At 33.5% G+C, this 15,063-nt stretch overlaps 2 protein-coding genes across 3 annotated transcripts; both read left to right on the top strand.

Moving 5' to 3' along the window:
- The first annotated feature begins 2,207 nt into the window (after positions 1-2,207).
- LOC139855863 (mitotic checkpoint serine/threonine-protein kinase BUB1) lies at positions 2,208-6,006 on the top strand. The gene is made up of 14 exons (XM_071845106.1): positions 2,208-2,334; positions 2,564-2,711; positions 2,818-2,975; positions 3,096-3,186; positions 3,452-3,556; positions 3,638-3,728; positions 3,983-4,086; positions 4,177-4,248; positions 4,685-4,774; positions 4,846-5,003; positions 5,118-5,172; positions 5,258-5,392; positions 5,475-5,599; positions 5,755-6,006. Exons 1-14 carry the CDS (start codon positions 2,270-2,272, stop codon positions 5,942-5,944), a joined length of 1,587 nt encoding a protein of 528 aa, XP_071701207.1. The 5' UTR covers positions 2,208-2,269; the 3' UTR covers positions 5,945-6,006.
- A 3,948-nt stretch (positions 6,007-9,954) lies between these two features.
- On the top strand, positions 9,955-14,667 carry LOC139852862 (dihydroorotase, mitochondrial). 2 transcript variants are annotated; one of them, XM_071842199.1, is made up of 9 exons: positions 9,955-10,044; positions 10,811-10,877; positions 11,411-11,556; positions 11,725-11,906; positions 12,258-12,394; positions 12,582-12,747; positions 13,095-13,211; positions 13,331-13,491; positions 14,250-14,667. In XM_071842199.1, the coding sequence occupies exons 2-9, from the start codon at positions 10,848-10,850 to the stop codon at positions 14,442-14,444; spliced, it is 1,134 nt and encodes a 377-aa protein (XP_071698300.1). In that variant the 5' UTR covers positions 9,955-10,044; positions 10,811-10,847; the 3' UTR covers positions 14,445-14,667. The 2 variants fall into 2 exon arrangements, with proteins under 2 accessions (XP_071698300.1, XP_071698301.1); XM_071842200.1 differs by lacking the exon at positions 9,955-10,044 and having other exon boundaries at positions 10,844-10,877; positions 11,387-11,556.
- The last annotated feature ends 396 nt before the right edge of the window (positions 14,668-15,063 follow it).

Genomic DNA, 15,063 nt, shown 5'->3' with positions numbered 1-15,063 from the left:
TAATTATATGTTGATATTGTAACTAATGCATATATGCTTATATGGGCTCATTTTAACAAGTTTATATATATATATATATATTATATACAGTACAGGCTCATTTAACCGTGTCATGCTTATGTGCTAATTTGTAGATGTACTTAATTTAATGTGTATGCGCCGCAAAGTGAAGTCGAGAAGAAAGACATTTGGTTTTAATGGGCTCATTTAACCGTGTTATGCTTATGTGCTAACAAGTCTACTTTTAATGGGAGTTTTTGTGTTAGGCATCTTTAGTATCGACAATACAAGGTTTTATAATGGGTCACTTCGGCTAAAGTATGTGGGACCCGTCAGTTGTACATATGGTTTTCACATCCTTTGTTTCTAATTCACGGTGTTGTATTCATGACAATTTCATTTTATTTCATAGGTGTTTTTTGTGGTTTAATTTTGTTCGCATAGCTTCCATACTTTTGTTAACCTCTTTTACCTTTTTATAATGTTGTTTGAAAAGCATTTCATAGAAAATGTAATACATTAATATTACAACTGTATGTTTATTTCATCCACAACAATACTTGTGATACTGTCTTTACCGTTAATTGATATAACTTTTATAACTTTTGTACATGAACCATGTTAATGACCCACTGTTTGTTTATATATTCAGGTGAGTAATCAAGGCTTTTATTAAGTTGATTATAGTATGTTAATGACCCAAATTGTTGGCACCTTGATAAGTAAAAGTGGTAATTATTATTGGGCAATAGTTATCTGCCTTTTGTAATAAATCCGTACACACTATTTGCAGCTAAGTTGTATGATGCAAATGACATGGAATATGGATTGGAGATATTTGAATTGTGAACAAGATGCATCACTTGACGATACAAAGAGTGAAGGTTAAATTTCTTTAATATATGCCAAAAAGATTATCACGATAATTTATTGATGATCAGCATTTGTTCATTTCCAGTTTCTCACAACCTTCACGTTGTCTACTTTTAATAATGTTACCAAGCAATAGGTGATACTTTCGGGAATTATATTGCAAGTGTTTTATAAACTTAGCGCGGTAACAACTCGGAGATGATATAATTGGCTATGAACTATTGAAAGCTACAATGTGATTGTATTCATTATTAAATTTTACACTACTAATCGTTTCAATACATTCACTTTCATTACAAATGTTATCAATACTCAGATAGATACTTATGAGACTGTCTTAATCATAACTTCAAATGATACAACATTTTACGTTTCGATTTAGTTTGATTACAAGTCCCCGTGCAACGCACGGGCTCATAAATCTAGTTAAAATTATATATCCTGTAATCTATATCCATTTATAATTATACCAATGGCCTAACAGACACATTTCAGCGCAGCGTCAGTTGCATGTTCTATTTCCATCCTCCTAAGTATCGTAAGTATTGTACGACGCGGCTTTAGGACTAAGATGATTTATAATGGACCCCAATATACTCACAAGTATGGTACGTGTGCTTAGTAACATGAATGAATACAATAACAAAATTACATTAATTGGGTAAGAGATTCACCATTCATGTGCCGTGTTTATCAAGATGGAGAAATCATCTACTTGAAGGCGTAATTTCTTATTATTTAATATTCATAGTTTGAATTTGATTATTAAAAGTGTGAGTAACAGATTGTAAATCATAGGTGTTGACTGTAATTGATGGTTGAGTGTGATTTTTCTATTTCCAAATATTTATATGATTTGGTTTGATTATTTGATGATTCAGTTTGAAGACAATGAAAGAAATTAGTACTCCGTCTATACTATGATGTGATGAAGAAATCTGGGTTTAGTACAGCACGGAGTATTTGTTTCTAATGAAATTGGTAAAGAAAACTAGATTTGTAGAAACGTTAAATCTTGTTTTGAGTAGGATACAGAGTAAAATATAGGCTTATGTTTACTGATTATAATTAAAATTAAATAATTAAATAAAGAAAATAGGTAAATTTAAAATTAAATAATTAAAGTAAGAAAATAGGTAAATTTGAGATATTTATAAGTTTAAGTAAGATGGGTATATATGATAATAAGTAATTTAGTTGGGTAAAAATGTTATTTATTTGTTTAACAAGGGTATATATGATATTCTCTCTAATATCAGAGGCACTCAGTTTATTTGTCCCTAAAAAACACTTTGAAAAATATAAGAGGATTCAAATCTGAAAATATAATCGTTTCCGCGCTCCTTTTTCAAATCTTAAGCTGACTCATATCTCCGGCGAACGAATTAATCGATCAATGACCGTCATTCCGTCCGCTCCGGCCACCACTACCACCGACGACCCTCTGCTACCACATCTCTGGTAACTTACATTCAGTGATTTATATAATTATATATAAATATAAATATATAATATATATTTAACTTATTGCTATTTGACGAACAACTTCAGTTATGTTATGTTGCAACCAAGCCCTAATTTATGTACCCTAACTAACTTTCTTTACAAAACACTCGAATCATATGATTTATGGAAATCAAGTTAACTATAAATGATTTAGCTCAAACGCCTTTTAAATTTGCCCTAATAGGTCGATTAAATCAGCGTTAGACAAGTTCCATTCATCTGAAACGGAGGCTGAAGATGTATACGAGCTTGTTCATCGCTGCATCGAAACTTTCAAGTATGATCCAATCTATCAAAATGATATCCGATTTCTCCATATTTGGCTTATATACGTATGTATCCTGTTCAATCTCTTTACCTGCTGCTTCTTTTGTAAGGTTTAGTGTTGGTTTTTTTAAAAAGTGTAGATGAATTGGTTGAATGAATTCTTGTTTGTAGATTGATTTTAGTCCCAACCACAAGGCGGTTTTCAGAGAAATTGAACGGCTAAAAATATGCTTGGATACATCAATGTTGTATGAGTTGTATGCGATGTTTTTGGAAGCAAAGGGGATGATGAGAGAGGCTAATTCTATTTATCAATTAGGCATTTCAAGGTCCCTTATTAAATCATGTCTTTATATGCTTATCATTTGGTGTTTAATGAGTATATGATCAGCACTTTATCATATATTGGCTGTTATTGCTGATTGATACTGAGTTAAGTTATTTTATAGGAATGCTGAACCAATAGGGAGGTTGAAGAAGGCACACACACTTTTTCTTGAGAGAATGCAGCGAATAGTAGATGTGTGTTCGGCACTCAAGGTATCTTTGAAATGAGATTGGGTGTCCAAAGTGAGTTGTCTATTTAAAGAATATGGTAAAACATGAAGTAGTTAAGCCTCAAGAGTTATGTGTTCACCTGGGCCGTGGGTATTAGTTCACGATTAAAACATCCATTGAAGCAGACTCTTATAACATTCTTATCTGATTATACTTTGTAGATAAATATCATAATAACGTATTAGTTCAACTGGTTTTTATCTGTTTAATTGTGCGACCACTAATTTTTGGCAAACATATTTTGTAGATGGATGTAGGATCCACAGTTGAGAATGACTGTTTGAATCCGTGGTCAATCTCTATTATCAAAGACCTATTGCAAAAGATGAATGCTAAAATGTCAAAATACGAAGTAAGAAACCCTCATCATTATTCTCTGATGTTAGAAGTAAAGCTTATCTGCTTATATATGCACCATATGTAACATTTTCAGGGATACTATGCAAGTAATAGGAGTTATTCCGGGAAGGTGGCGTTATCATCCTTGCAGAAGTTAGTTAGGAACAAGGTTACTATCGAGATAGGTAACGTTACTATCGCTCATCTTTTTTAGTTTCTTTGGTGCTATGTTGTCGCATCCTGCTTTGCAAAACTTAGCTCTGTCATTTATCAGTTTGTGTGTTTGCATTCACCTGAACTGATGCATGACATCCATTAAAATCCCAGCCTACCACATATTATCTGGATGATCAAACACATTCAGATTCCAGTAATTTGTCATTCATCAGGGAATAATGATCTACTATTAATTCGGCTCTGTACTTTTCTCGACTTACAGGTGGAGAGAAGTATCAGATCAAGGGATGTGCCGGTAAGGGTGGTTTTGCACAAGTATACAAGGCGTGTATCAGCAGTAATGCAGACGAAGTTGTTGCTTTAAAGGTGGTCAAAAATCTAGTAATCTTTGTGTTCCATAACTAGATTTTTCTAATATAGTTAAGGAACAATATTTAACGTGTAAGACTCTTGCAGATACAAAAGCCGCCGTTCCCATGGGAATACTACATGTATCGCCAACTTGATCAAAGGATCCCGGAAACTGAAGTACACACTCCTGTTCTTCTCATATTCTTTATTAGAGGTGTCAAATTGGGCAAGTTGGGTAATGGGTAACGTGTTGGCACAATCGAAAAGGGTCTGGTCTAGTTTACCTGTAACCCTCTGTCCAGTTGTTTTATATTTATATTTATTATTAGTAAGATGACATAAGAAATTTTCTGCTTTAAAACAATTTATAGGCAACTTTTACATTTCAAGGCTTATTTGACCCTTTTTCTTTTAAGCTAATCTATTTGTTTTTAGCTTACTTATCTGTTAAGAGGGTAAAACGGAGGAGGTTTTTCTTTGTCCAGGCTACACGTGGAGGGTGTTAAATGTTAACTGATGTAAATTTATTCGTTAGTAAATGGTTGAAATTGTGACCTCTACTATTTATTAACTAGCCTGTAATTGCTTCTTATGTTCAATTATTATTCCCCAGAGATCGCCCTTTGGATATGCTCATAGGTTGCATCTGTATACTGATTACAGCATTCTTGTTTCAGAATTTTTGGGCCATGGAACACTTCTAGTAAGTTTAGGAGATTATGTATTACTTTAGTGATGCTATTTTATTATATACTCATGAATGAATTTGCTCAGGATGCTATAAATACCAATGTTTGTACTGGCGCCTCCATGGATGAACTGTTGTGTATTTATTACACAACTGAGATGCTCTCGATGCTCGAAAGTTTGCATCGTAATGGCATTATTCATGGCGACTTTAAGCCTGATAATCTCTTGATGCGCTATGCAAGGTAAAACCAGTTTTGAAATAGTTGTTTTACAAGATTACATCATGTATCCTTGGTTCAAAATATCTTAAGCTCGTTAGAGTTAACCATAATTATAAGGGCTATATATTTTGGCAGCGGCGATCTAACGGAAGATAGTTTTCAGACCCGTACTGGCTTTTGGCGTGAACAGGTTACAGTCACATTTAGCAGTTTAGCAACAGTTCTTTTTATCATTTACATACAGTTTTAACAGTTTCATGTGTGCTCTGTTGCAGGGACTTTGTCTTGTTGACTGGGGTAGAGGAATAGACCTGCAACTATTTCCCAATAAGACAAAGTTTAATGGAGATTGTAGAACATCTGGCTTCCGTTGTGTGCAAATGCAAGAGAATAAGCCATGGACATATCAGGTATGATTGTGTTATGTTATGCAGGCTTATATATAGTTACATTAACTCAGTTTGAGTGGACTCTTGTTTGACTTTTTGCTAGGTTGATACTTATGGCCTCTGTGTTATTGTTCATTTGATGCTTCACAATTCGTATAACATGGAGATCGAGAAGAAAGCATCTCCTGATGGCAGCTATTTATATCAACCTAAATCGCCATTTAAACGGTATTTATTAAAGCTGATCATTTTATTGAATTGTAATCAGGCTTTATCTTGTTTTCCACATTGATTAACCAAATAAACTCAACGTATATTATCAGTTATCAGTACATGTCATATTATAACCAAATTGTGTGATTATTTGTACTTTATGTTTACAGATACCACAAAGTGGAATTATGGAAAAAGCTTTTCTTGGATCTGCTTAACCACGATCACGAAGAGGGGTATTTAAAGATGTTAGTAAACTTAAAGACAACATTCCAGGACTACATGTGCTCTAATCCTCTGTTAATAAAACAACTAAAGCAGGCATTAGCTAAGCAAAGAATTTCAATGGGTTCTTCCTAGTTGTTTAGATACCTAGATCATACTATCATTTAATGAGCTTATTAGTGATATTATATAACTTGGTGTGATATGTATGATGCTGTATGAGTAACAACATATGTCATATGAAGTCAAGTTATCCACTTTGCATTATCTCATGCTGATTCAATTTGTACTTAATGCTGCCAATTTGTTGTGAAATAAGTTATATCCCAAATATTGCAATACTTGCAGTCTTTAGCTTCATTGTGTCTTGTTTAAATATATAAGTGCAAAGCTTGGATTTGGATATTATATTTGCAGTAGTTAGTAGTGACCTTGACGTATTGTGTTTCTTATGTCAGCAGAGCTCATATAGTCAAGTTAACTTGAATTGACCCTCCTTTGATTTGCTGCTTCACAATTTGTGTTGCCTCTGTTTGAATATTCAGAAACAGTGATCCTACTCCGATCCATCCAGCTTGGTGAGTATGCATATCACTGGAAAATACGAGTAACCGAATTGATAACGAGGAACCGAATCAATTCAACCGAACCGAACTTTTTCGATCCGGTCCTCAGTCTAGAGTTTTCCAAATTTATGATTTTCTGTCGGGACTGGACGAAACCAAAAACACCAAATAAACCAAACCGAGACGAGGACATACTCATGTACATTCATTTATTATAGATATACTCATATCGCGTATATGATATGATTTCTAAGAATCAAATGTATAGGAGGAGTTGAGAAGCATATATAAAGGAAAATTATTCAAAGATGAATCAAAGCACAAAAACTCGTTTCTTTATCTTTATCGATAAATAATTATACGTTCATATTATTTAGAAGTAACTTTTTTTTTTTTATCATTCAAAACAATAATACACAAGGTTAAATGATTCTAGTATCACGTCAATTCCTACAATTATAAAAAAATCTTCCACAACATCCTGAATCCGTGATTCTTCCACCTTTAGGCATATTATCCATGCACTTACGAGCGCGAGTATCCTCTGTACATTCGAAATTATATAGATAAGTTCTAAAACCTTCACCTATTAAGCAATCAAAATGAAAGAAAGTTAGAAGTACATACAAGACAATGTGTTATACGTTATCCAATCAACAAGATGACCGACTCCTTGCTCATTTTATACTTCATTTAGCTATTGAATGATTAGGTAGGTGTCGTTAGCATGACAGGTTAGATGACATGCATACAGGATATTATGGGCATGATACTACTGATGTAGATTTTGAGTTCTAACAAATAAAGGTTAAATGACATGCCTCATATGAGACTGCAATTAGTATGAATTGGATATCATATAACCGTCTTCTTACCCAAATTCTCCATCTCGTCCACTGCAAGTCAACACGATGGAAGTGTAAATATGCTAATTTATTGGAAATACGTTGAAAAGCGATGAACATACTGACATACATAGGCAACTTTTCGAGAACAAAAAAGATACATTACCTGTTGGCTACCAATCGGAGTTGTCAAAACGGCCAGATGTATACTCCTCCAGTCCTTCTACCCTATTTTATACACGTCCAACTTCAGGTTCATTATCGAACACAACATGGAAAGTCATTACACCCTGTCATGTATTAGGAATAAAAAAAGAGTACAAATACAAAGATAAAGAAACATAAAATATACTGGAAATCGTGATGTGATACATTGGCTTTAATTAACAAATCAATAGAAATTTTCGCAACATTTGAAATCTTTGATGTGAAAGATATATAGTATACAAGGGCAATGTGATCATAATTAATGGTTATTTATGATTCTTTAAGAAGATACAATCTAATTTAAATGTATGTTAAACTACATAAAGTTATTGCCTTTATATCACATAACTTATAACTAATAAACTAAATAACTAAATTTCATATCAGAATAAAAAAGAAACCAACTTCATCACACCAAAAGGAACTCTTTCTCTCAAAGGCCGTAAGAGCAGAAACCACAACAACAAAACCCTAATTTAAATACAAATGAAGACAAGGACTGTAAATAAAAAGAATAATTATAAACAAACGAAAACAATAATTAATTAGATTTATGTGTAAGATGAACCTTCAGCAATTAATCATCACAAGGTCCAGAGAGGAACAATTTGAGGAGAGGAAAATAAGTAGAAAAGCGATCAGCAATCGAAATAGAATAGGAAACAGAGATAGAGATGTATTTTCAGATTGAAAACTATAAACATCACTTGAATTTCAATGCGTGAAATTCATCAGGGTTTTGCTTGGTATTCTACAAACATCTATGGAATCTATCTCTTCAATTCTCTATCCTCCATCGATTGCTACTTCAAGCGTTCCTTTTTTTTCCCCGGCTACCTACTCAAAACGCTACCCCTCTGTGTTGTACATGCAAAACTCTGTTTCAATTTATATAGTTAGGGTTTTTCTTCCGACCCCAATTTTTTTGGGTTTTCTATTGGGGCTTTTTAATGTAAAAAAATATAATAATAATAATTCTTTTTAGTTTTAAGGAATAAAAAAGAAGAGGATCGAAACAATAAATGATTTTTTTTTTATTTGAAAAGAAAGTTTGAAAAAATTAACTAAATTTTCTCTTCATTTTCTTTTTCTTTATAAAATAAAACTTGACAACATCATTCTTTTTTTCTCTTCCTTTACCTTTCTTACTCTCCAAAATTAAACTCAAGAACAAAGTGTAAATATTTCTTGTGTTAAATTAATCCATTGTTGACATTTAGACCATTCCTAACTGTTTGTCAGTTCCCATTCGTCATCCTACATGGTAAAGCTGACGAAAACTAATGGAATTTAACACAACGTTAGTTTTGACACAAATGAAGCGTTAATTGGTATTTAGACTGAGTGTGTTTGAGCGTGAGTTTTGACTTCAATCAATCAGATTCGAGCGATTTTTTATATTTAATATTTAAATTATTTTTTCTGCCAAATTTCTAGTTAGATTGTTATCACATCACTCTACCAAATATTTGACAAAAAAACTGACACAACGGTTAAAAAATGTCAGAACCTGACATTGTCATGTCTGATGCAGATTACACTTTTTGACAAAAAAAAGTGCACTAACTGCCAGTGACATCAGAGTCACGGTTAGAAATGGTCTTATAATAAACGTTGTCAAATAAAAGACAAAGTTCTTTATTACTTAAGTGAAAAATTATAAAGTAAACAAAAAAATACAATATGATAATTATATTTTTTTAACTTGTGTGGTTTTTTTCTATGTGAAAAATAAAATTAAGACCGATCGAGTGTTAGATTTTAATATTAATGAGTTATTCGAGTCGTGACATTAACTTGGATTATGTTATGATTGAGAATATTAGTCTGTATTAGAAATAGCATTTGCGATAACAGAGTAGGTTATCATGAGGTATGCGGTTCATGTGATGAGAACGTTATGGGTCGATGTCAGTGAGATGAGAACGTTATGGTTTGAAGTCAGTGAGAGTCATCTTCAAATTATGCCTTATAAGCAGTTAATTGAGGTTTCTTTTTATGGGTTTTTCTCTATATTGTGTTTTCTGAACAATTAGGGTATGTTTGGCAAAACTAGCTGTTATCTGGTAGCTTTTAGCTGTTAGATGGTAGCTTTTAGCTGGTAGCTTTTATATGTATTTAGTTGTTTGACATAGTAGCTGAAACTATTAAATTAAATAGTAAAATGATAAAAAAAACTAGAAGCTAAAAACTAAACGTTAGTTCTAGTAGCTTTTAACTGTTCCCTTCTTCAAAAAACTATAAGCTATTGCAACCAAACGGAGATTTTTATTTAATAAGAACTTTTTCATTAATCCGTATTAGAAATGTTTTTTGTCATTATAACTAGAAACTTGGTAGGTACTTGAGAAATGACATATGATCCTCACGCACTATTTTTAAGTATAATTAAAGATTAAAGATATAACAGGTAATTAGTAATTACACGTAGATGAATTAAAAGTACAGAAAATGGAGTACTTCGGGTGTAACATTCACATCCCAAATTAGATTTACAAAACAGACATCGGTATCGTTCACTACTCAAAAGTCAAAACTCATTAGTCATTACCAAAGTTATAAAACAAACAGCTCCTCAATCACATCCGAAAGTCATAAGCGAACCTCAACTTAAACTGTAAGCTTATTTCACGTTTTCTTAGTCTTTTATTTTTCTCAGTCTACTTCAGGGCGTCGTGTTCAGGTCACAAGATTTCAACTTTTTGATTTTATTTTGTTTCTTTAGAGGATGATCTAATAATGGGTTATGATTCTGTTGTTATATATGATGAATGAATGGAACTGCTATAATTGATTGACAGCATGCACACCATATGTTTGATAAAATGCCTATGCCCCTTTTCCCCCCAAGTTTTATCAAGTCTGCGATTCTATTTACACTTATCCATTATGTGTTGAATAAACTGTTTGATACACATGTATGATGTATGGGTTATGTGTCAAACAATAGAAGCATAAGACATGTTTAGGCCCCTAATTATTTTAATGGAAGTCCAGAAACTGATTGAACGTGTTAGCTAATTATTTTGTGTCACTACTTTCATCGGTAAGTTTTTAAGTCTGACTTATTTTGACTTGAATATTGTTTTCTGAGCTCAGTATCTGCTTGTCTAGCTGCTTAAAACACGGAAACATATTATGAATACAAGGATTGAATGAGCTTTATCGATAAAACTAAGACCCATGATCACATTTCCATCCCATTTTTCTATCTGCGCAGCTTGATATTGTAATTAATAATAGTCATCTAAGATTTGTACCTATACAGTCTTGATTTAGTAGGCTCATGAGTATCGACCTACAAATTTTTTGCCCTTCATCATGGCTTGTTTCTTGATTAAGATTTATCCAGTCATAATTACGTATTTGTTCTATGTAAACAGACAAACGATTTGCTCGCGAAGTTTTGTGGCAGTTGGAATGATAAAAACTTGGGCTCTTCCTAGCAACGTAAGCAGCCATTGAATTCTATTAGTGCTTCTAGTTACCTAAATGTATGAATATCATATCACTAATTAATAATTACCTAAACAATCCAAACATCGTAATACTGATGTATGAATATCACTTCAAATTTAAAATCTGATTAATAAGAGTTTTGCACACAAATCATGATATCTCACTGTCATAGGTGGTGTTTTTGTATTTGCATTGTGAAACTAAGTGTCTGCTTAATGTTTGGGTACACTGATTCTGCTTCTGAGTAATAGAATATGCAGATGATTTAGGGTTAAGCAAAAGTATCTAATTAAGCATCCTGTTAAACTAAAGTCGGGACAAGTTAACCCTGATTTCACAGGCTGCATTTCTTCTTTAACAAGAATATCGTTTTTGATATTTATTAACTTCTTAGATAGTCAAAATTTGTCATACACCAAACAGTTTGATCATCTGTAAATTACATAATTGAATTGATGATAAATAGTTGAAAATTAAAAAGGAACTTGGTACTTTTTAAGGTCTGCTACTCTTCTTTTTGATAGCCCTCGAGATTATATAATTCAAATCAAAGAATTTTCAAACAATTTAAAGTCCACGGAGTGAGGATGGAACTTTCTATTGCTCAACCAGATGATTGGCATCTTCATCTTCGTGATGGTGAACTTCTTGAAGCCGTGGTCTCGCACAGGTTATTTTTTTATTTTATTTTATCTTTTTATACAATTTTAATTTCAACTTGATAGTTCCCTAGTTATTGAAGTACTTTGATTACCTTATTTCCGTATTGTACACAAAGTTAAATTACTTGTGTGCTTAATATTAATAATTTTTTTCTTTTCTACAATTACCCATACAGTGCAAAGCAATTTGGAAGGGCAATAATTATGCCGAACCTGAGACCACCAATCACAACTACCGCTGCTGCAGTCGAATATCGTGAATCCATCCTGAAAGTACTGCCACAAAATACTGACTTCACACCTTTAATGACACTTTATCTGACAGATAAAACCACTCCACATGAAATCAAATTAGCAAGTGAGTCTTATTGAATCCTATTTTCTGATCATCTTAACTTTTCAATCCTCTTTCTGGTTATCTGTTAATGCATCTTGGTGTCACTTACTTTGCATTTGTATTTTGACACATGTATCATAAGAGCTTATAGTTTATAACTTTTCAACTTAAAACCTAACATATTGGTGGTCTCTTAATCACTATTCTATGTTTGCATACTTGTGTAGTATAGAGTTTTAGCTCACATTTATGAAACTGTAGTTGCATCCAAAACGTCAAGGTCTCTTACACTTTTACAAGGTTAATTACATAGGTATTAAAAAAAGACAACTGTTGTTAATTGTCTAATTATAATTATAAGGTTATTTACAGGAGAGAGTGGAGTTGTTTATGGTGTGAAATTGTACCCTGCTGGTGCTACTACAAATTCTCAAGATGGTGTTACAGATCTGTTTGGGAAATGTGTACCTGCGCTTGAAGAAATGGTTAATCAAAATATGCCTCTTCTGGTATTTTCATTTTTCTATATCTTTAGTGAGTTTTGTTTTTACCCATTTACTGAAATATATTTTCTGTTGCTAATTTTCCCAGTAAGATATATCCCCGTTTTAGATGGCATATGATGTTACGTATCCCTTTTAATGTCAGCTAAACTACAGTTAGATATGTTCTAATGTAGTTGAGTCTAATATATAGGTCCATGGAGAGGTTACTGATCCTGCAATTGACATATTTGATCGTGAAAAGGTTTTTATTGATACTGTTCTGAAACCTTTAATACAGAAGTTTCCTAAACTTAAAGTTGTGATGGAGCATGTTACGACTATGGACGCTGTTAACTTTGTCAAGTCTTGTGATGAAGGTAACTCATTTACTTTTATGAGTGCATCAATTCAGGGCATGAAATTTATATCCCTAATTGGTAAATAAAGAAAATAATTATAAAGAAACCGGCTGAAAGTCACATGAAGTGTACTTCTAATGCATAAAACCTCATCAATTCAATTTATTAAATTTTTATGAAACAGCTGAAGTTTCTAATCATACTTGACAACCAAGCATTTATAGAATTCTGAATTTTTTAACTGGTTACTCAACCTGCCCTTAGAGCCGTCATCTCTAATTAATACTGTATTTAATTTAATTTGCTTCCTCTTTTTTTGTCCATAATTTCATTTAATTTATGTCTAATATGAAACTCTCATTAAGGTTCTGTTGCTGCAACGGTCACCCCACAACATCTTCTTCTAAACAGAAACTCACTCTTTCAAGGAGGATTGCAGCCACACAATTATTGCCTTCCATTACTTAAGAGGGAGACCCATAGTATGTATCTTTAACCTTTGTATAAAACACAACATAAGTTGGCCCAATCATAATGGGTTGAAACTGCCACATCTCATGTGTATGTATTCATTTTTACACCCATTTACTTTTTACTGTAGGACAGGCTATTGTTGCTGCCGTCACAAGTGGGAACAAAAGATTTTTCTTAGGAACAGATAGCGCCCCGCATGAGAGGCAACGGAAAGAAAGTGTGTGTGGATGTGCTGGCATATTCAATGCTCCTGTCGCACTCTCTGTATATGCTAAGGTTTTCGAAGAGGTATACTTCGATTGCCTATTCATGTTGAATTCAACGCTTTATGTATACATATAAATATTTGCCATGATCCACGAGTGTTTAGTAGAGTTGGCCATTTGACTGATGGGTCCATTCAGGCTACGTTTAGCTCACTCGTGAATAGCTATCTCTTTCATGTAAAATTTCGTCCCCGCGATGGTAGTTTAGTGGTTGGGGGACATGCAGCATAAAGCGTAGGTCAATTCAGTGGCGTATCTAGGATTAGGATTGGTAGTCATTGGTTAAAATCCCAAAAACATTTCTACTAGATGTCTTATTTCAATGGTATCACTCAAAAAAAATTTACACTATCCACTGATGTCACTAGTTAAAAACCCAAAAAAATTTCCACTACATCGCGTATTTCAGTGGTATCCTGTGCAACCACTGGGACTAAACTACATCCGCCCCTGGAGTTCATGAGTTCAATCCCTGCCCCATGTCCCTTTAAGCATGGGTTACGCGATTTTCCTCTCACATGTTGGCCGTGGGACCGGTCGGTGTGGGGCAGCCAGAGGGTCGGTCTTTCCTTTTTTTCATGTGAAGTTTCTAAGTTCCCGTGTGTCCGTTACTATTTAATCCGTGTTATCTTTACAAGTCTTTAATGGTACCGGTTTAGGACAGAAGGGTCCTCCCTATTTTGTCAATAACAACAAATGAAAAAAGATGTGCGGCTCTTATTTTCGATGGAACTTTATGATGACATATTTTTCGTCTTTTAACCGTTACTTTTATTCTAGGCGGGTGCACTCGACAAACTTGAGGCGTTTACAAGTTTTAATGGACCAGACTTTTACGGGCTTCCAAGAAACACAAGAAAAATCACATTGCAAAAGAAGACATGGAAGGTTCCAGAATCTTACTCATATGCATCTGGAAGTATAGTTCCAATGTCTGCTGGTGAATCGCTCCAATGGCTGCCACAGTTGGTTTAACTCATTTGGAAGAGCTTTTTTTTTTCTGCAAACATTAGGTTAATCCTTTGTAGTTTGAATTATGGAAACCATCTTTTTGCACAACTGAAGAATAAACTATGTAGAAGCACTTTATGTCACCTCTTGCAAAGCTAGGCAGCCATGATACGATTGTACGTTAGTTTTCATAAAGATTGTTTTTCTTCTGTCATTTCATCTCATGTTGAAAGAAACTGCTTTGTTGTTTTGACGATTTGGGGATCTCACAAGATGTCTCACTTTTAAATCTCGCAACAATATTGAGTTGACGGGTCGAAAACGATATCCCGGTTAAGTCGCATACATTTGACTAAAAATAAGCGTACTCTTGGATATTTTAAACATGGAAAATCTTATTTGTTTAACCTAGCATTCTTATCCATGACACTCCGTCATCGATAAAATGCCTGACACATCAGCGCCACATCAGCACTTTCTATCCTCCTTCATCCCATGACATACCAAAGACTAAACGCTAACATCCATGACGTACCCATCACACACTTCCTCACACCCACTAAATTAATTAATTATTTACGGGTACAAGTAATGAGGCAAAATGTATAACAATTTAATACATATCATCCGTCTTCCAAATTTT

The sequence above is a fragment of the Rutidosis leptorrhynchoides genome, chromosome 6 (genome assembly GCF_046630445.1).
Source record: "Rutidosis leptorrhynchoides isolate AG116_Rl617_1_P2 chromosome 6, CSIRO_AGI_Rlap_v1, whole genome shotgun sequence".
In the NCBI taxonomy this organism is placed as follows: Eukaryota; Viridiplantae; Streptophyta; class Magnoliopsida; order Asterales; family Asteraceae; genus Rutidosis; species Rutidosis leptorrhynchoides.
This window is presented reverse-complemented; position numbering and strand designations above follow the sequence as displayed.

Excerpts from the sequence above, each read along its gene's own strand:
- LOC139852862 (XM_071842199.1), top strand. The coding sequence starts at position 10,848 with ATGATAAAAACTTGGGCTCTTCCTAGCAAC. Across the intron at positions 11,557-11,724 it reads GAAGCCGTGGTCTCGCACAG|TGCAAAGCAATTTGGAAGGG; the intron begins GTTATTTTTTTA and ends TTACCCATACAG. Across the intron at positions 13,492-14,249 it reads ATGCTAAGGTTTTCGAAGAG|GCGGGTGCACTCGACAAACT; the intron begins GTATACTTCGAT and ends CTTTTATTCTAG.
- LOC139855863 (XM_071845106.1), top strand. The coding sequence starts at position 2,270 with ATGACCGTCATTCCGTCCGCTCCGGCCACCACTACCACCGACGACCCT. Across the intron at positions 5,173-5,257 it reads CTGGCTTTTGGCGTGAACAG|GGACTTTGTCTTGTTGACTG; the intron begins GTTACAGTCACA and ends GCTCTGTTGCAG. Across the intron at positions 5,393-5,474 it reads ATAAGCCATGGACATATCAG|GTTGATACTTATGGCCTCTG; the intron begins GTATGATTGTGT and ends ACTTTTTGCTAG.